The sequence below is a fragment of the Sminthopsis crassicaudata genome, chromosome 4, assembly GCF_048593235.1.
Source record: "Sminthopsis crassicaudata isolate SCR6 chromosome 4, ASM4859323v1, whole genome shotgun sequence".
In the NCBI taxonomy this organism is placed as follows: Eukaryota; Metazoa; Chordata; class Mammalia; order Dasyuromorphia; family Dasyuridae; genus Sminthopsis; species Sminthopsis crassicaudata.
In genome coordinates this window covers 438,349,728-438,370,952 of record NC_133620.1, presented here as the reverse complement: position 1 = coordinate 438,370,952, position 21,225 = coordinate 438,349,728, and the positions used below count along the sequence as shown (strand labels likewise).

At 35.4% G+C, this 21,225-nt stretch overlaps 1 protein-coding gene across 2 annotated transcripts in view; it reads left to right on the top strand.

The window, feature by feature from the left end:
• WARS2 (tryptophanyl tRNA synthetase 2, mitochondrial) overlaps positions 1 to 21,225 on the top strand; it is a 63,674-nt gene that overhangs the window by 35,525 nt on the left and 6,924 nt on the right. For both annotated transcript variants that reach the window (XM_074263232.1, XM_074263233.1), the window contains exons 3-4: positions 10,234 to 10,314; positions 12,182 to 12,267. In XM_074263232.1, the coding sequence (XP_074119333.1) occupies positions 10,234 to 10,314; positions 12,182 to 12,267 (167 nt within the window). The remainder of the gene's footprint in view (positions 1 to 10,233; positions 10,315 to 12,181; positions 12,268 to 21,225) is intronic.

Sequence of the window (21,225 nt, the reverse complement as noted above, 5' to 3'; positions counted from 1 at the left end):
AAACCATTACTTGTTACTAACATAGAACAGCACCATTTGACAAATGGACCTTGTGATTCAATGTGTTGACAATGGAGTGAGATTTAGGGCCTACTGTTTTCCAATAATGTGGACATTTTTCCATTGGGTATCCCATTCATTGGATACTCCATTGTCTCTTCTCAGGAAACAGTGGTTCAGGAGATCTCTGAGAGACCAGCTAGGAACTTGAGGTAGTCCAGAGTTCCCATATCCAAGCTATAGTATTCTTAAGGGCAAAGCCACTCAAAGAAACTTCTACAATATTCTTTTGAATTTATCTTTGACCATCAGATTAGCCAAGAAGCACAAAGATATACATCTTTGGAGGTTTCTAATTTTAAAAATTACTCTAGTTTTTTAAGATAAATCTTTATTGAAATCTTTTGTTTTTAATGTTACCTGGATGGCAAGTATATAGCCCAGTGCATAGAGTGCTGGACCTGGCACCTAAAAAATTCATTTTCCCTAGTTCAAATCTGGCCTTAGACACTTGCTGCATGACTTTGAGCAAGTCACTTAATCCTGTTTGCCTCAGTTCCTCATCTGTAAAATGGACTGGAGAAGGAAATGGTAACTCACTCTAGTATCTCTACCAAGAAAACTCAAATAGGGTTACAGAGAGTCTAACATGACTGAAAAACAACTTAACAAAATCCACAAGGTTTCCTACTATATCCTCCTACCTTCCTCCTTTCAGAAAGTCATCCATTCATTCCCTATAACAAAGTATTATTTTTTAAAAGAAAAAGAGAAAGAAGAGAAAAAATATAAGCAAAATTAATCCACATATCTAAGAAACATTTGAAAATAGGCACTCACCATGCCTGTAGACCTCCCACCTCTGTAAAGGAATGGCCAGGGCTGGGTGGTCAAAGATGATGTTCCTTGGCCAAATCTGTATCACATAGTTCATTGCAATGTTATCACTTCATACTATAAATAAATGTGCTAGAGAGAGCTAGATGCTCTGCTAGACTGGAAACTTCTGCAGAGACTATGACTTGTACATCTTTGTATCCCTCTTAATTCCTGACACAGTAGCTAATATGTAATACAGATGCTTGATAAATATTTATTAAATGAATTTGAAGAGAAAAATGTATTTATTACCTTAATGCTGTTTCCAGCTTGAAGGAGAATTTTGCTTTTTAATATACTCATAAAATCCTAGAGCCAGAGGTTATCCAATACAACCGCCTTCCCAGTTAGGGAATCCCCTCGACATCTCTGGCTGAGAGTTGTTCACTTGTCCTCTTCCTGAATACTTCAGGGTGGGTCTTCACTACTTGGTGAAGCAATTCATTCTATTTTTTGGGTAACTCCAGTTTTGAGAAAATGTTCCTATATGGTGAGCCATATTCTGCCTCTCTGTAACATCTGTCTTGATCTGACTTATGCTCCATGCAGTCACCCAGAATGAGCCAAATTTCTCTTTCAAATCTTCAAATACTTAATGAGTTGTCATGAACTACTTAAGTCATCACTTCTCCAGGTTAAATACAAGCAGTTCCCTAAATTTTTTTTCACATGGTATGAATTATATATTCTTTATCATATTGATAATAATACTCATCCATCGAATTTCCCTCTTAAAATGTTCCTAGAAATAAACACAATACTATTGGGTCTGTTTGGATCTATCCATTCATAATATAGTTGGGATTATTGCCTTCTTTTAACATATGCAGCTCAAAATATGATTAGCTTTTTTCTTGAGTTGCATTATCTATATTCTTGGTACTTAAATTCCAGCCAATGAAAACTTTTTCGTCTTTTTTTTTTTTTTTAACACAAATTTCTGTCAAGCCAGGTTGTCCCCCATCCATTATATGATTTATTTTAAAACCCAAATGCAAGAATCTACATTCAACTTTACTGCCTGTCCTTTTATTGTTTTAGGCATATCATTAAAAATTGATTTGTTATGTAATAAATTAGCTCTTTCTTCCAACTTCCAGTCTTATCATTCTAGCTTTAATTTAAACAGCTCTAGTGTAATCTAGGGATGGGAAGGTTTGGATATTTTCTGATTAAGTGCAATGTATTCTTTATAATATTCTTTTAGACTTATTAAGTGCTTATATAATTATAATAACTTTCACCCCCACAGAGCTCCAAAGTAAAACGTACATTATTTAATTATAATTATAAAATGTAAAATTTTATTCTGTATATAATTGTGAACAATTCAGCATGCATACTATTTATCTGCAAGACTTCAAGTTAAATTTCTTCATTTTACAAAGTTTTTGACATTTATAGTGAAATAAGATACAACTTGGAAGATGCTTGATATAACATAATCATATATACTCTATTTCAATATTGTGCTTTATTTGAACAAAGGTTTATAATATTGGGCATAACACTGGAGAGGCAGCATCTTAAATCTTGCTCTGCATTGACTTTATTTCTATATCTTGATTTAAAACAAGAATAAAGTAAGTATGATTGCTTGCACAGATATGTGTTGGAAAGTGATAGGGAAATTTTACAAACTTCCTTACTTGAGAATTGGAAACTCATTTGTTTAATTTTTAGTCACTTAATCAATCAATAAAATTGAACAATTAATCTCAATGTAATACATTTACTTTTCAATTGTGAATGACAAATGCTGGATTAGATGGTAAATTTATTAAAAGTTCATTTGCAAACATTGCTTCATTTTTAACAATGTTTACATATAAACTTGTCTAGGGGGAAAAAAGCCTCCAAATTTCACTTTTTTTTCTCCTGCCATTGGCATATTACCCACAATCTATTAAACAATTGGCGACCATAGTCAACCAGTTTATTTGAAAATCTATTAGATAAAAGACTAATAATGTAAGTTAAAATAAGTTTAAAGTCTAAAACAGCCTTATATTGTAAATGAGAGGTATTATGAAGTTTGTTTATGCTGAACGATTGTGATGATGTCAAGATTGTAATGTAATTCTGGCAATCATGGTCAAACATAGATCATTTCACATGGCCTGATATTTGTACTGCAAGAATGCAAACATTTGTCCCAACTCTCTCATGTGATTATACAGTTGATACTGTGTGATTACAAGATAACAGAGAAGAATGAGGTTGCTAGTCTGGTGCTGTATACAGAATGCAAATGAGGGGATGCACCTGTGTCTGACTGTCCATTAGGAATCAATTTGCACTTGAACGTCAAATCTTTATGGCAGTTTGGAAACAATTTGGTGACAAAATAAGAAACTGTCGGAAGTGGACAGAATTTGATATAATCAAGTGCTCAAATGCCAGAATCACTGTGTACATGACCATGATCATTTCAAATTCCTTCAGAGACAAAGCTCTTGTGCTTCAAACATGCATATGCTTGTTTTCACAGAGGAAAAAAAAGTATCTGTGATGTAATTGGGCAATTATTTACTGCTTAAGATACCATTAAAGAATTTTTAGCACGAATAATTTAGACTATCATTGTGAATTCCCAAGGGGTTCATGAAGCACTGATTTTGTCCAATTCTCATGTTTTATAAGTATTAAAATGGAATTAAATAGTAGAGGCAGGACTTGAACCCAGTTCTTTGAATTATAATATATTTTTATAATCAATATAGCTGACTGTAAGATAACATGATTATTTACCACAGTATCTCTAGTAGCCTTTTCTCTATAATTTTCAAACTAATTTCAATTAGTTTGCCCTTCTCTAGTCTTATTCTTCTTATTATGACAAGCAATATAGATGTGTGATTTTTATGAAATCTAATGGGGAAAATTCCAAACTTATCAAAAAGATAAATGAAACTTGACTAATCCTTCAAATATTGATTTCTCAACCTGCTCCTTAGTTCATTAATATTATAACTGTTTAAAAATGTATAGCCATTGTTAATTGATGATATTACAAACTAAAATAAAATATCTCTTAAGTTATGCAAATTAATGGAAAATATTATTCAATTTATATAAAATTTTTCCAGAACATAACTATCATGGAAAGTATGACACACCTGAAATGATATTTTGGAGAAATTTGATTTTTCCTTTAAAAATAAATTTATTCCTGTATGTTATTAATTCTGCACATCTTAATTTATTTCTGGAGATAATTACATATGGAGAAAATGATTTTCTAACTATAATACTGTTTTCGCCAATGGTTTGTCTCCATTTCTTTGCATTCTTTCTGAACTAACTGGAACAATTTAGGCTCATTGAAGATTTTTCTCATTATTTTCTTTTTCTCTCTCTGGCTGCTGGTCATGTTGCTTTCCCTAAAATATGTTTGCCATATGTGGAGAATTTTACTGACTACTTCTCTTCTGAAAGGGGTGTGTGTGTGTGTGTGTGTGTGTACACACACGTTTGGTAGGTGTTTCCTTCCCGTTGCTGGAGTCAATGGTCTTTTATTTCTAGCAGGCCTGTATACAGATCCAATCTCTGATTCCCACAGCTGTCTCTGAATTGTGGATCTCCACATTTCCAACTGCTGCCTTCTCCACATTGTAATCACTGCAGATGGAAGATAAAAGGTGAAGGACATATTTTGAGACACTAACTCACCATGAGAGCCAAGAGAGATGCCCTGATATGTCAGGCGTCTCATTTCAGTGAGTCTAAAATCAGTTTAGGCAGATAGATATGCAAGAGAGAAGGAGAAAAAGGAGAATGGAATCTGGGACTGTGGATTCCTTTTGAATTCTCTAATTAGAGTTCTGTGTTATTACCCCAGAAACCAAAATTGGGAAGGAAAGTAAGGGAGAGGGCAAAACAGAACCAGCCTGCCATTCTGAATCATCCTCATTTGACGGGCTAATGAAACTAAATGTGTGAGTCTTGTTGCTCCTGATGAGTTAATGAGAATTAGATGGTCATCCTGACATCTCTCATGCTGGAGTCTACGAGGGATCCTGGGTATGGAGCCCATAGACCCCTTAGGGGCCATCCAGTCAAACCCCTTCTTTTACAGATGAATAAACTGAAAAGATGAAGGGATTTGCTGAAAATGCTGGATGCCTCACAGGTAGTAAATGACAAAGTTAGGTTTGAATCTAGGCTTTTCAGTTCAAAATCCAATGTTCTTTAACATAGCACCATGCTGCAAACCATATTAAAGAATAAAACCTACTAAGTGCTAAGTACTGGAAAAACAATGATAAAAGTTTAAGCTAAAACTCAAAGAAAGCTAGGGATTTTAAAAGGTTGTGTTAAGAAGGGAGTGCATTTCAAGAGTGGGGAATAGCCTTGGCAAAGGCATGGAAAAGGGATTGTCATGGGTATGTCATGAGAGGAATAGCAAGAAAATCAGTTTGACTGGACTACAGAGCATGGAAAGGGGGAAAAATATGGAATAACCATGTAAAGATAGGTCTCTGACGTTTATTGAACAGGGGAGGAACATGGTCAGACCTCTGCTTTAGAATATATCCTTGGCAGCTGTGTGAAAGACGTGTCATTGGAACTGTGTCTCCAGCCTTTTTAATTAGGGCATCATGTTTATATGTGAAAAGGGGCACTGAACTTGGAGTTTGGGGATGTGGATCTGACTTGTGGCTATGGAAAAATCACTTATTCTCCCTTTGCCTCTTCTGTGAAATGGAAATAACATTTTTAAAAATCATATTATCCTATCAATGTCATTTCCCCAATCAGGATTCACTTATAACAAAGAATAAAAAGAGATCTGGGAACTAGGGTGGGAGTGGGGAAAAGCAGCTGTTCAGCAAAACTAATTTAACTACCACATCACCTCAATCTTATAGGATAGACAGTGCCACTCAGTAGTGCCACCTCTACAAAGAAGGCAGGAGGAAGGCAGGACCAAGCCTGATTATTACACAGTCATCCTCTTACAGAGCTTTCAATCTCTCTGTTTTTATTTTGTTTTGTATTGTTTCTGGTGTCCTTTTCATTTTATATTGTTGCAGACATAGCCATTCTTTTTATGACTGCTTACTTGGCAACACTTTCCATGCTTCTCTGGATAATGCATATTCTTCATTTCTTACTGTGGGATAATATTCCACTGCATTTATGTACCACAATTTGGTAGGCAGGAAATGGTAATATTTTCATTATCCATTTCACAGGAATTTAAAAGAAAAGAGCATGGAGTACCAATGGAAATATGTCATTCAACCAAACTCTTAAAATACAGACTACTTGGAAATATTATGGAACTGGGCTTTTGATAAATGTTTTGATCTTGCTAGTGAAACATCCATGTATGTCCAAAGAGCAATAACCTTATCTGAAAGATTGTCAGTAATCCAGCAATATTTTTTTTTTTGACAGCACCGGAAGTAGAAGGTTTAATTATTGGCTCTGTTGATTTCTAAGGTTGAATTGCCCATATAGTATATTGTACAGAACGGAAATCCTTTTAAATCAAACTATTTAACTACTGTTATTCTAGGTGTAGGGCAAGAATAGTCTGATTAATCCGGTTCTTTGAATCAGCTTAGAGGACATTTTACTTTTTTTCATGTGTAGTAGAAATGTACAACCTCTCATCACCTTTTAACTTGAGCCTGGTGCTGTAGTTGGAACACTGGGCCTGGAGACAGAAAGGCCATCCTTCAAATCCGGCCTCTTATACTTAACTAGCTGTGGGATATAGGACAAATAAATTAACTTTCTATTTGCCTCAGTTTCCTCATCAATAAAATAAGAATAAGAATCACACTCACACCCAGAGTTGTTGGAATGATCAAATGAAATTATAGTTGTCAAGCATTTACCACAGTTGCCTGGCACTTATAAATGTTGGATATTATTATTTTTATCCTATACAAATGTAAGTGTGGAAAATAGATTCCAAAGTCAAATTAAATGATGAAAATATCACTTCATTCTTTATCAGATTCAGTCTGCCATTTTTAATTATCCATCACTAAGTTTTGTTATGTTAATGTAGGTAACTGAAATAACTAAACTGGATTTTTTATATCCATAGAAGAAAAACAGACAAGAGAAAAGACAAATTTTAACTCAGAGAAGGTGATCTTTGGTTAAAAATAAAGCAGATAAAGATTGTTGACTGTACAAGAACTTTGGAAGTGTTTGACTTGGAGAAAAATATGAGAAAATCCAAGTGTGCCCAAAAAGTGATAGATGGATATTGGCAAAACCAAGCAGAAGTGGGTCAATTAGAGAGTTTATATATTCGGTGTGTGGGTTTATCAGTTGATACAAGAGCCTTTTAATTAAAATCAGATCCCAGAACAAGGTTCCTGCTAAGGAGATTTGTCATGGGGATGATGAGTCTAGTGAAAATAACTCAGCATGAAATTGCTCATTTTTGAGAGGAAGTGATAAATGGGAATTTGTGAGTCTGAATAGTTTTCCAACTTAACCAAGCTGCAGGAAATACTTCCTGGGAAGATAATATTTACATAGGAAATAGACAAGTCCTGGGAGACAAGAAAATATCTCAGGGCTCCCATCCAGGTTTTAATGCCCTGGGTGATTGCTTGAATGGGTCTGATTGATCCTCGGCAGCTGTCTCTTTTAGCATCATCTGATACAGCATTGAAGGTGCAATGTTGGGTTTCTTTTGCTCTTTCCAGGTGTTTGGGGAAGGATCTTTTTCCTTCTTCAGCCCAATTGCCTCTTTTCAGCATCTTCTCACATTCTAAATTTTCTTAATTCTTGTTCACAAAACTGCCCTTGGAACTAGAAGACCTGCAATAATTGAACTCTGGGAAACCTTTGGCTCCTCATCAGAGCTAGTGATTGTGTTGGATATGCTTCTTAGTTCTCCATATTTTCCCAACCATCTCCTGTTTTCACCTAGAGATCAGCCTGTTTGTGATTATGAGCCATTGGCATTGGCAGAGACTATGTGTAGTGTAAAAATTGTCCACAAGCTATAGTCATAATTGATTTCAAAGACTACAAAGCAGACAGTTATTATGTGCATATTTTATGTCATGACATATATAAGGCACTGATATGGCAGACACTACTCAAATATTATTACTTTTCCTTTTGTCCCCAATTCAAACTAACACTTCACCTTGGTACTTGAATGGATCATAGTTCTCATCAGTGTGAGTTCTCCCTCCAGGAATCCATACTGTAAACTTTCCACAATTGCCTCTGCTTTACAGATCTGGTCTTTATCTTCCCCTATATCTACCTCAAGGGAACCATTGGTACATTGGAGGCTTTCCACTAAATATATTAATTTACATGGATACCAATGGAACTTGTGGGTCATCTAGTGATTATTTCTTTTTTCTCAACTGGGTGAAGAGTCCATTTTTTTTTTTTCTGGTTGTACAATTCTTGATAGCATCTTTTGTGCTGTGTTACTTAATTCCTTATATCTAATGTGCTGCAACTATTTTATGTTCACTTTAGTTTGTCATGCTTAATCTGCTAAATTAAATATTTATAGTGTATTAAAAAAAATTTGTTTTGAAGGATACTCCTCCCCAAATAATATCCCATCATTTGGTCAAAATGCATATTTTTAAATGAATATTTTCTAAACAATACCTGAAGATTCTAAGATTCTGTGATTTTTAGGGTGATCGGATATGAAATTTTCAGTTATAATCCAATCACTACATTTAATTTGCTATGTGGATGTCCAGCAAGTCACTTTATCAACTCCATGCCTTGATTTTCCCATCTAAAACAATTTGGGTAGTTTTTAAAACATTTGGATTGTTTGTGTGTATTAAGTTCTGCTGTTATTTTCCTTTTGTTTTTACAGTGGATTTCAGCAAATATTTATAGTTTTGTATCAAAAGAACCAAACCTTGTAATATGTTATTATTCTAATACAGTTATGAAAAATAAGATGAGAAATAAGTTGTCTTTGACCTTTTGCCTGTTTTTCTTTATGATTTTTACTTGAATTAAGTTAATTTCTCCTGTTTTGGCAACAGCAAGAGAATATCCCCAAAATATTTTTTAAAAGTTTCATTCCATATGTCCAAATAATATTTCTCCAAGGAAAATACTTGACTTCCTTGAGACACGGTGATAGTTTTTTGCAATCCATCAACAAAGCATCCTATTTAGTCAGGAAAGCAGAAAATTTTCTTTTTTCCCACTCTTGTTTATCTATATTTTCATTCCTCCATCCTACTTCATTAAAGAAAAAGCAATTCTTTCTTCACCAAAGCTTTCCCCTCCCCATGCCAAGTAGCACCTTAATTGTATTAATTTCTAGTGGGAGTGAATTTTGCTGTAGCCAAGGCTACAGTTTTTGTCTGACAGATGTTTGTTTACAGCAGCAGTTAGCAATTTGCAGACATTGTTGTCAAAGCCACTGCCTTCAATGAAACCCAAATGCTGCTTTGGAAGGAAGATGGTGGAGGCAGCAGCTCAGTGACTAGCATAGCTTTATGAGGGAGTCCTTGTCAAACAAGTGAAAAACAACCTTCTTTCTCTGTAGCTAATAGGAGAAAAAAAAAGAGAGAGAGAGAGAAAGAAACCCTCCTCTTCCAGATGGTGAATCCTCCTTAGTGAAATAAGCCTGAGTTGAAACAATGTCATTTCTTTCTGTTCACTTCACAGAACCCACAAAGAACACATTTGGTGTCACTTTTCAGATTTGGAAGCAATCTCTGCTTTTTAAGGCAATCACATGGAGAAGAAGCTGTAATTAATGAAGGACTGGGAATCCCAAGGGCTGGGGATGGGATGCCCTGCCCTAAATAAAACTCTAGATCATCAGAAGGAATTTGTCCTGGACCCAAGAGTCACCCCCAACTTTGTTTCCAGCTTTTAACAAAATCATTTGACAAGAACCCCCTCATAAGTTCAGTGAGCTTGGAGAAATAATTTGGAGGAGCTCCCAAGCCATTCCCTGATTGACTGGGGCCCATCTAACAAGGCTGAGACACTTTACAGGATAAGTTGGCCTTCAGACTAGTTTGGAGGAATGGGGGAGGCCATAGTAAAAAGAGGGGGGGGGAAACTATGGAAAAGAAATATTCCTTTAAGGGTGGGAATACTATCTCTGCACCTTTGCTACTTTTCAGACTTATGATTTCTAGACTGAATGGCTCAAGTTTCTGTAGTTTTTATTCCAGCACCTTTCTTTAGAATTTAGATGCAATAATTAAAAATAAGCTCTTTTTTCTTCTATATACTGTCAAAATTCTCAAATATTTTGCAGGTTTGGAGATAATACTTGATTTTACCCTTATCCTGTTTTTTTATAAATGTTAAAATGTATATTAAAATATTAAAATAATATGTTAATAATGTAATTTCTCATTTCTTTAGGTTCCAGAGCACTCAGAATTAAGTTGGATCCTTGGATGTCAGGTCAGAATGCCATGGTTACAAAACTTACCACAGTGGAAGGTAAATATTTTCAAATCAGGAAACACAAAGTGAACCTAAGTGCCATCATTATGGAAGTTTCTCTTTTCTATATTCTTCTGTTTTGTGGCTTGTCTTACCATATCACAAGAGTCTTAGCTTTTAGCTCATCTAATTAGCTGTGCTAACTTTGGCAAATTAGTAAGTGGCATGTGAACTAATGTCTTTAGACCACAGTTTAAATAACGTGGTTAGAATCTCAAGGTCCTTTAAGCTTCAAAATTCTGTGAATCTATGGTTTTTCTTCCTCTATATCTCAGAATGGATGACCTAGAATCTGCTTTTTGTTTAAGTTGCTAATGACCTTGAACCTTCCCTATTATGATTAACAGTCTGGATCCATTGCCCTTGGAATCTGTGTTCCATCCCCACCAGAACTAATTGATGGTTAGGCAAGAATGTGTTCATTGTGGGGAGAAGGGAAATAACATTTTTGTGTAACATTTAAACAACATGAGTCCAGGCAATAGTTCAAATCCACAGTAAAATAAAGGCTCAAGGAAGCTCAACTAAATAAGTTAAGTTGGGATAATTCACAGCACTTTTCTTCCATTTATTTTTGCAATATGATAGCCTAAAATTAGTCTACAACTATGTCAACACAGATCCCATTTGAGGCATCTTTCCACCTTGCAAGCTTCCAGAACTGCCATGCTTTCCTCTGAAATCAATGCCTCCAAGTAGGATCCACATAGAGAAAAACAATAATATGTTGAAGTTCTAGTGCTTAATTAAGAGGCAATGTTACCAATTCTTTCCATCTTCTTGGGTAGAAACAAAATGGTGGCTTTCTGAAGCCCTGAAGTTCAACATGGTTCTCATCATCTCAAAGCAGAGCACTTTCTTCCTCTATAATTCTGGGATAGCATTCACTTCTTCACTCTTCAGTATGAAGAGAAAGTATTCTTCATCAGCCCTTACCATCACTCAGTGCATTATCCCATAAGCCATTTCTCCTTCAATATATATTAGTGTGTCCAACATAGTATTTTCACTCTTTTTGTTTTTGTTGGCTTACTTTTTTTTTTCCTTTTCATATGATTTTTCTTGCACAGCATGATATTTGTGGAAATATGTATAGAGGAATTGCACATGTTTAACATATATTGGTTCACTTGCCTATGGGGTGAGGGAGTAGGGGGAAAGGAAGGGGAAAATTAGAATACAGGGTTTTGTAGGGGTGAATGTCAAAAATTGTGTGTGTGTGTATTTTTTTTCCCTGAGGCAATTGGGGTTAAGTGACTTGCCCAGGGTCACAGAGCTAGAAAGTGTGAAGTGTCTGAGGTCAGATTTGAACTCAGGTCCTCCTGACTTCAGGGCTGGTGCTTTATCCACTGCGCTACCTAGCTGCCCCATACATGTATATATTTTGAAAATAAAAAGCTACAATTTAAAAAAAAAAAAGTAAAATTGAGATAATAATGTATAATTCAGAGATTTAAAATTTCCTTTAGTTGAAAATATTTAGCTGTCTTGAACTTGTTTATTGATTTCTATTATATGATTTGATATGACAGTCTTAATAAAAAATAATTTTGTCTTAAAAATACACACACACACACATATTAGTATGTTTGGGATCCTGTCAACATGGCAGCTTTCTTTGATGGGAGAGATGGTACATCTTCTGTAGGTCTTATCTATGTCCTCCCCTACATCCTTTATAAAAGGCTCTATATGTTTGTTTATACAATTGTGTGTCACATGGAAAATGCATGACAGAGTTGGGGGATAGAACCCAAGTCTCTTTAATCTTATCCTCTTTCCTCTTTTCTGTGCTGTTTTCCTGGGCTTGGAAATGTCAATGGTTAATATATTTGAATTTTTTTCCCCTTTTGTGCCTGCTCAGACTAAGAATGCTAACCTGAAACAAGAGGGGACAGTGGGTCTCTTCACATACCCAGTACTTCAAGCTGCGGACATTCTGCTATACAAGTAAGGGTTGAAAAATTGGATCATATAATCTTGTCTATTCTTTCAGCAACTTATAAGAAGTAAAAGGGTTTGATGGATTTTTTCCTAATAAATGAGAATGGACCTGCACTTTAATGGGACAAAATGCTAAAAGGGATTAGAAACTTGAATAATTTTTCATTTAAGCATTAGTTTGTATTCATTTTGAATTAGTGGAAATTAAATTAGAGAATAATCAATCCTGGACATGAAATAAATTGAGCTGTCTTAGTCTAATTTCCATGCATTAGTAATATTAAGTAGATCATATTTATGTAATGTTTTAAAGGTTGTAAAGCCCTTTACAAATAGTATCTTATTTGATCCTCAATTTTGAAAGATGGTAACACTATGGTAAACCAAGATAGTGATTAGATAACTTTCCTGGAATCACATAACTAATAAGTGTCTAGATTGAGATTTGAACTTAGATTTTCCTAATACCACATCTGGTGCTTTATCCTTTATGCACCTGACTGCCTCACTAATTGTTCAGTCACCACTATTAATAAAAATTTATTGACATAGGTTCTCTATATGGCCTTGAATAAATGATTATATTTTTTGTGCCTCAGTTTCCTCAACTAAAAATCTTCCCACATTGCTTGATACTCTCTTCACATGGTTGGGGTTCCAAAAAATAAATTAATGCTTATTTAAAAAGCTCTGAGTCAACATTAATATAGAAATAAAAAGCAATACTGTTCATAATTTTTAATCTTGAGTCCATTGTTGTCTTAGCCATGTAGAATGAAATCTTAACCATTTTCCAAGTAGGAATACTAAAGTAAATAATACTTTATATTTCATGTCTTTTGGAGTGGCCATTAGAAACAACAGGGGACAGTTTTAGTTCTTAGAATATGGAAGTACAATAGCTTTGATGGCTATCATTATCAACTAGAATGACCATACTGGTTCATACTGGTTATCAAATATCTGTTATGTTCCTGATGTTATGTCAAGTCCTGTTGATGTACCAAAAGCTGCACACACAGAATTTAAAAGCCAGAAAGAATCCTCTTTAGAGGTCAGATTTATTCTGCTTCTCCTCCTTCCTCTGTCCTTTACCTAACTAGGGGTAGAATCTGGATTTCTACTCTTTCATTCTGGGGCACTGTCCATAAAGAATTTAGTTGGGCATATGTGAAACAAGTAGGAACCATCCAGGCAATTTATGTTAAGCATTCAATAAAATATAATCAAGCACCAAACTGTACAGAATAATCTACCCACAGGTATTTCTTCAGTGCCCATGTGCCAAGTGCTTCAAGGCCCTTTTCATCCTGGGGATACAAAGATGAGAATGAATATGTGGTTTACTATTGGCTTAAAATCATTCAGATAAGTAAATACAAGCTATATATGCAAAACAAATATGTAGTGAGGGGAGTCAGGAAGAACACTAATAACTCAGGAAGTCGGGAAATCCCACTTGGAAGAGATGGAGGCTGGGCTGAGCCTTGAAGGGAGCGAGAAGAAGAGCTTAGGAAAGAGCCTGCACACATGCACAGACACCATGGGTAATTAATTAATTAACAGTAAGGAAGGAGGAAGGATCTCAGCAAGACTGATGAGAATCAGCTACCTGGAATTTCATAGTCTGGCCAGTCTTTCTCCATGGAGTGAATATGCCCCTCCCCTTTCTTAAAAAAAATTGTAACAGATGTTGCCACATCTGGTTATGATTTACTATAGACATGGTTGGGTAAGCTCATACTGTCTTATTATGCAGATATCCATCCTTGCCAGGCCCTAAAGTTACACTTCTGTCCCCCAGGTATTAATGTCACTTGCCAATAACGATTCCATCTTTCAGCCTCCAAAGACAAGCAGAATTCTCACAGGAGGGATTTTGTCATGAGAAACATGTGGTATTTCTTCGTAATCCCTTGTTATCAACAAGCCCTCATTATGTGTCAGGCACTGTGCTAAGCCCTGGGAATAAAAAGAAAGGCAAAAATCAAATAGCTGCCCTCAAGGAGCTCACGTTCTTGGGAACATTGAAAAAACAACTTGCGTACAAGATAAAATGTTATCCCTGTTCTTTACCCGGTAGCAGGATTTCCCAAGTGTTTCTTATCTGTTGTGAGTTGTCCTTTCTTTTCAGTAATCTGACCAGTTATTTGAGTATTAGATAAGTCAGTAAGATTTCTTTTCTGTCCTATAATTTCCCTCTTTGTAAAAGGAGAGAGAAAGTTAAGTCCCTTAGCTACCTCAACCGTGAAGCTGAAAATATTTTATATGATGCGTACTAAAACATCATCCTTGGGGATAGACCTGGCCTGCATAGGAGACCATCTCCTTCCCATTAGAAAATTGTTCTGTATTTCCTGTCTCATGGTGAACACCATGAATCAGCCTATTCCTTCAGTAGATCCTTTGACCTAGTGAAGTTAGTTGTAGAAAAATGAAATTTTGGAAGAAGATCTTGGCTTAAATCTATAGCTTACTCTCTGAGAGGCCTTGGACAAAAAGCTTAATCTTTGTGGGCATTCACTTCCTCATCTACAAAATGAGAAGGCTGGCCTAAGTAGCTGGCTATATATGGCCCTTCCAAGCTCCCTAATCTATGCAGTCTGTCCAGAACACAGAAATGACTCAGGATTACTTGAAGGCCAGGTCAGGACTATTGCAGTTCTGGCCTGACACCTGGGCTTGATTTAGGCAGGTGACAGAGCCCATGGAGTTAGCCCGGGACTGAACGCTAAGGCTGACACCAGTCCAGTAAGTATTCTGCCATTCCTACCTTTCTTTTCTCTGTTCCCTGCCCCCCCCTCCCCCACAAACCATCTCATAAGTGGATGAACAGTGGTACATTTATTGACATTGATGAACAAGAAAGAGAGTGTGGAGGGGAAAGATTGAGATCTATAAGGATCCAACCAATCCAACCTCTTAGTTTGTAGAAAAAAAATAAGTTTCAGAGGGCATAAGCGACTTGCCATTTAAGTAAGTACCTGGTTTTAAAGACAGAATAAACTACTCTCTTTTCCCCTACTCAAATTTAAGCTTCTTTCAATCTTTTTTTTTTTTTTTTCCCTGAGTCAATTGGGGTTAAGTGACTTGCCCAAGATCACACAACCAAGAAGTGTGTGAGGTCAGATTTGAACGCAAATCCTGATTCCAAAGCTAGTGCTCTATCCACTATGCCATCTAGGTGCCCCAAACTTAATTTTTTCCTTTTAATCTCCTGATCCTGGACACACTTTGTTATTTAAACCTTTTCCTTTTCAAAATAAAATAAAAAATGCCTTCCACCCCCTCTAAAAAGGCATGCATGAGGAAATTATTATGACTAGGGAAGGCATTTGTACTGGCTTTCATTGGCCTGATTCATGTTTGAAGAACTAAAAACACTTGATTCTTATATATGTAATTTTCAGATACAAAGGCATAAAAAGTAATTGTCAATATATAAATGTAAATGTATTTCATTTCCCCAGAGAAGTTGTCTCATCCTCCTAATTACCTAGTCTTCCCATTGCTACCTGACCTCATAATTGAGAAATTCTTGTTAGAACTGGAAGAAGCCAACCCATTTCTTATACCAAAACATGATTAGTGAAGGCCAAAATGGCTTCAAGTCTCATTCAAGTCACTTTTAATTTGGATGGCATTGTTTTGGTATTTACCATGTTCACCATCTTTTGACATCCTTCTTAAAGTATTCATCATTTGCAAGTCTGATGTTTGTAAGTAATCTGTAAGCCTTTGCACTCCTTCATTTCTTAATCCTTCTTTTTTTCCTCCCAAGGTAGATCTCTGTCTTCTCTGCTTGTCTTCACACTGAAATGAGGTTAATGAATATTATCAAGGCATTTATTGAGATTTTATAGCAGGGATTAGCAAACCATGATCTTTAGGGCCAAAGCTGGCCTATTACCTATTTGTTTTTACATTTTAAAATAATGTTTTGTTGTGTATCAAAATGCAGAAGTTATTCTTAGCTCAAGTCATACTAATTGACAGGGTCATGGGTACAGAATTGTTCAGAGATCAATCTAGTGTACTCACTACATTCCACAAATTAGGGGATGCCAGTGAGAGAAAATCATTTTCCCAATGCCATTCAGTAGTAGGCAATGATTGTGGAATTTGAACCCAGGTCTTCTGATTTAAGAACCATCACTGTTTGTCAGTTAATCAACATGCTCAGGCATTGTGCTCAAAACTAAGGATACAAACACACACACAAAAAAAAAATCATCTTGATTCTCAAACTTATGTTCTATAGGAGAAGACAACAGGTTCTGTAGAAGTATACGTAGAATAAATATGTACAGAATAAATAAATAAAAGATGATTAGGAGGGAAATCAATAGCTATTGAAAAGTTCGGGAAAAACTTCAGATAGAAAGTGGAATTTGAGCTGTATCTTGGGGAAAAGATTGGTTTAATCATCTACATACTAGGAAACAAAATGAATGAAAAATGCTTTTTGCTCAGCTTGTTGCAGGTATATGGGTAGACCATTGATTTATCTTATCTTTATAAGAGTAGAGCTATATTTAGAAAGCAAGATGATATAAAAACAAACTATCAAGAAAATAAGATTATAAAACAGAAAATTCTATCTGCTTTTTTGATACTACAAGAATTTAGGGAAAAGAAAAGTCAGTGGACTGGAGTAGTTCTGGATGAATTTATGAAGAAGAAAAGACTCATTCATGGTGTTGAAAAATGGGTGATATTGGCTAACTGGAGAAGGAGGAATATAGTATGTAGGGAAACTAGAAAAGAGGAAACATTATCAGCTAAAGTCAAAGACAGTAAAGAAACAGATTTTAACAAGCTTTGGAGCTATGATTGAGTAGCTTAAATGACACCAAATTAGAAGGGCCTTGATTAGCTTCATCAGATCATGCTCTTCTAATAAATATTATTGCTCTTAGAAGAAGTTTTCATTTGAGAAAAGTACCAACTTTTTTGTGAGAAAATGTTTTTATAGCCAAAGAAGAGTAGGACAAAGTTTGAAAAAGTAATTGAAGAATTGGAAAGAGCAAAGGCTCATAAGCAGTCTGGGTGATGGATGAGAAGGCTTTTTCCCCTTATTCATCTTCTATTGGCTCTGATGTGCAAGGCTATAGAATCCAAAGTGAGCTTAAAAATAATTTAAAGTCATTAAGTTACAAAAGCTAGAGATCAAAGAGAAACTAGAATAGTCAGTGAATATTTATTAAGTGCCTGCTACATGTACTGTCCTAAGAATGTGTTGTTATTGTTGTTGAGTTGTGTCCAATGCTCTGTGACCCCATTTGGGGTTTTCAGTACTGAAGTGGTTTGCTATTTCCTTCTCCAACTCATTTTACAGATGAGGAAACTGGGGCAAACAGGGTGAAGTGACTTGCCCAGAGTCACACAGCAAGTGACTAAGGCTGGATTTGAACTCAGGAAAAGGAGTCTTTCTGGCTTCAGACCTAGCACTCTATTCATTGCACCACCAAGTAGCCTAAGTGTTAGATATAGAAACAGACATAGACATAGACCCTGCTTCCAATCTGTTGAGGAAAAACAGCACACAAAAAGGAAGGTGGAGGGAACATGTCAGAGAAGACCCATAGAAGGGTGGGGACCGAGGTAATTGTGAATCCCCTCTTTTGGTGGACTTTTGGAGCTCATGGTCCAGGCTACAGTCAGAGGCTTGGAGGAAAGTGATGAGCTGTGACTACCAGGACTGATGGCCTCTTGCAGAACAAAAAGAGGTTTTCTCAGTGATGAGCTTTCTGGGTCGAAGTAGTACAGTGAATGTGAAATGAGTTAAAAGAGGAATAAAAACCGAAGTGATGATTTCATTGACATAGGGAACTCCCAGGGAAGGAAACTTCCTTGACTAGCACAGGGCAGTACCTTTTCTGAAATTTAAAGCCCCAGAGCACTGTGACTTGCCTACAGTCACACAGCCCAATAAGGAAATGTTTATTTTATGGTACATTTTTAAAAACCTAATTAGGATGAGTGAAAGAAATAGAGGAGGAAAAAATAAAAGGACAGATGTCATTACACCCTAAGGTGTAATAATACACATGAATAATGAATAAAGCCAAAACATGTGAGGTGAAAGGAAGAGCTGGAGGAGAAAGCTTGAAAATGTAAACGGTGAGCTGCACAACTGTGAAATTAAACACAGACTGAAATAACGTTAAAGTGTAAAAGCAGTGGGCAAGAAGTGAGGGCCAACATCCATTGTAGGAGGTAAAAAGAATACCAGAAGCAGGGGAGAAAAGGTCAGAGAGGGAAAAAAAAGACTAACACAGGATGAAATGGCCATGATGTGTAACAGGACCGGGTGAAAAAGATTACTTGTTATTTTTTTTCCTTTAAAAAACAAAAGCCAAAAAAAAAAAAAAATAGTGAGAAAAGAGGCAAGAAACAGATACCAAGCAAAGATACCCAGAGAGTTATTATAAAAGTTAAATGTGTTTTCTGTTTAGTTGGTTGCTTTGTGAATCTGGAACCATTTTGACATGTGGAAATATTCATTGTGATGTGTTTAAAGTGCATTGATTATGGTCATTGTTTCTTCTGTGTTAGTTGCAGGCCATTGTGATTTCCTATGAGCTACTGCAATTGCTTTTTAACCTGCCCTGCAGACTAATTTGGAATTGGGGGAGTTCATGCTGACCTCTGAATGTCAATTTTACTGTAATTACCGAGAGGAGTAGTCAAGTCTGGTCAAAAACTAGAAATGATTGCAAAATGGGGAGTGCCAGAAGAGCACTTGGGATCATAAACAGGGGACTAGACATGAGAAAATAAAATAATAAGGAATATTTTTAGTACTTAACACTTATTGTGCAACATCCCTAGTTCAACTCAGAACTGTCCAGGACACAACAATAAACATGGCTCTGATAATTATATCTCTTATGCTTTGTGTATGTATTTTTAAAAGGAAAAACAAGTCACAGATATTCCTTGGGGGACTTAAAAAAAAAAAAAAAAAAAAAAAAAAAAGGAAGAAAGAAAAAGTAACTTCCAGAGTTAGTTTTCTCTTGTATCCAAAGGCAACAGGAAACATTGTTTTATGGGATGTCATATTATAGTACTCATGATAAATATTTGCAGAAAGACCAACATGTAAATAATTGCACTATACCAACATTGATTGCAGGGGAGGAAATAGAGAAGTTTTCTGAAACTTTTAACTTTAGCCCCTCAAATTAAATCAGTATAAAATTTAATATTCATAACTTCAAAGCAAAGGTTAGAATAAGTAAGGATGATAAGATATATATAAGAAGCCAAATACTTATAAGCTACCCAAAATGCTGATGGCCGCATCATAAACATTTTCTTCAAGAAAAGAACTGGTAGATGATAGACATGGAAAGCAACAAATAGCATCACCAAAAAAAAAAAAAAATACATTTGATCATATTTTTTCAGACAGGAAAGATTATTGATATGAAAAACATCCTGGAATTAGCAGCCTGTGTATTGTCAGACTACCAGATGTCATAACAAAGATGAGAATGAGCAAGAAGAAAGAAGAGAAGAAAAAGGAAGAAGAGAGAACAGAGATGAAACAGTTGCTATGGAATACAGTTACAATAGCTCAATCCTGAATTATTTAAACCAGCAATCATTAGTGAAAAACAGGCAGTAGACAACAGAAATGACAGTATTGCAAAGTATAACATTGTACAGAAGATTAACAAACAAAATATATAAAATTATTAAACAAAGGCAGCACTAATCAGAGTATAACCTCATTTGTAAGATATTATAAAAAAGGATAATAAATAATATAATTGGCATTATCTTGTTAATCGGAGATAAACAGGAGAGAGTAAAACCAATGTAAAAAAAGTTTCAAAGGATCAATCCCTTAATCAAGTATTTTCTAAGCAACTGAGAAAATCCTCCAGGACCTGTATTGTCAGGGATACAAGCATAGTGAACGAAACAATTACTACTTACAAGTTTACATTCTAACAGTGAAGGCAACAAAGATATATCTTATTATGTATACAAAAAGTATGAAGAGAATAAATATAAAGTAGTTAAATACAAGGTGTTTTGAAAGGGAAGATACTAACAGTTGGGAATGCATTGTGAAAGAAGAGACTGATTTCTATGAGGAAGGGAAGAGGGAGAGCATTCCACGCATAGGGACATCCAGTATAAGAAACACTACAGATCAAACTTAGCGAATTCACCCTGCTGGTATTGAAGAATAAAAATGGAAGCACATCAAACAGAAGAAAATGGAAAATATCTGCAAAGATTTTAACATCCAACTATTTTTTTTTTCTTTTTTTGCCTTAGGATTAGTGGAAGCACTTCAATTCTAGTACAAACCCCAGATAGATTAATGTGACATAGAAATTATATTAAAAAGAACAAAGATGTGAAAAGCAGCATAGAGAAGATTTGTGTTGAAGTGACAATTATAAGAATATTGAGGAAATTTTTTGGGGGGAGATATCTATTATTTATTTATTTATTTTTAAAATTTTATAATTATAACTTTTTTTTGACAGTATATATGCATGGCTAATTTTTTTACAACATTGTCCCTTGCACTCACTTCTGTTCCGAATATTCCCCTCCTTCCTTCCATCCTCTCCCCTAGATGGCAGGCAGTCCCATACATGTTAAATATCTTATAGTATATCCTAGATACAATATATGTGTGCAGAACCGAATTTTTTTGTTGCACAGGAAGAATTGGATTCAGAAGGTAAAAATAACCTTGGAAGAAAAACAAAAATGCAAACAGTTTACACTCATTTCCCAATGTTCCTTCTTTGGGTGTAGCTGATTCTGTCCATCATTGATCAATTGGATCTGAGTTAGATCTTCTCTTTGTTAAAGATAACCACTGAGGAATTTTCTTAAAAGATATCTGAGAAGATACCAAAGGAATGGGGGGAAAAACTTAGACTATAAATATTGGAAAGGGACAACTGAGAAAACATAATTGCTACCAAACTG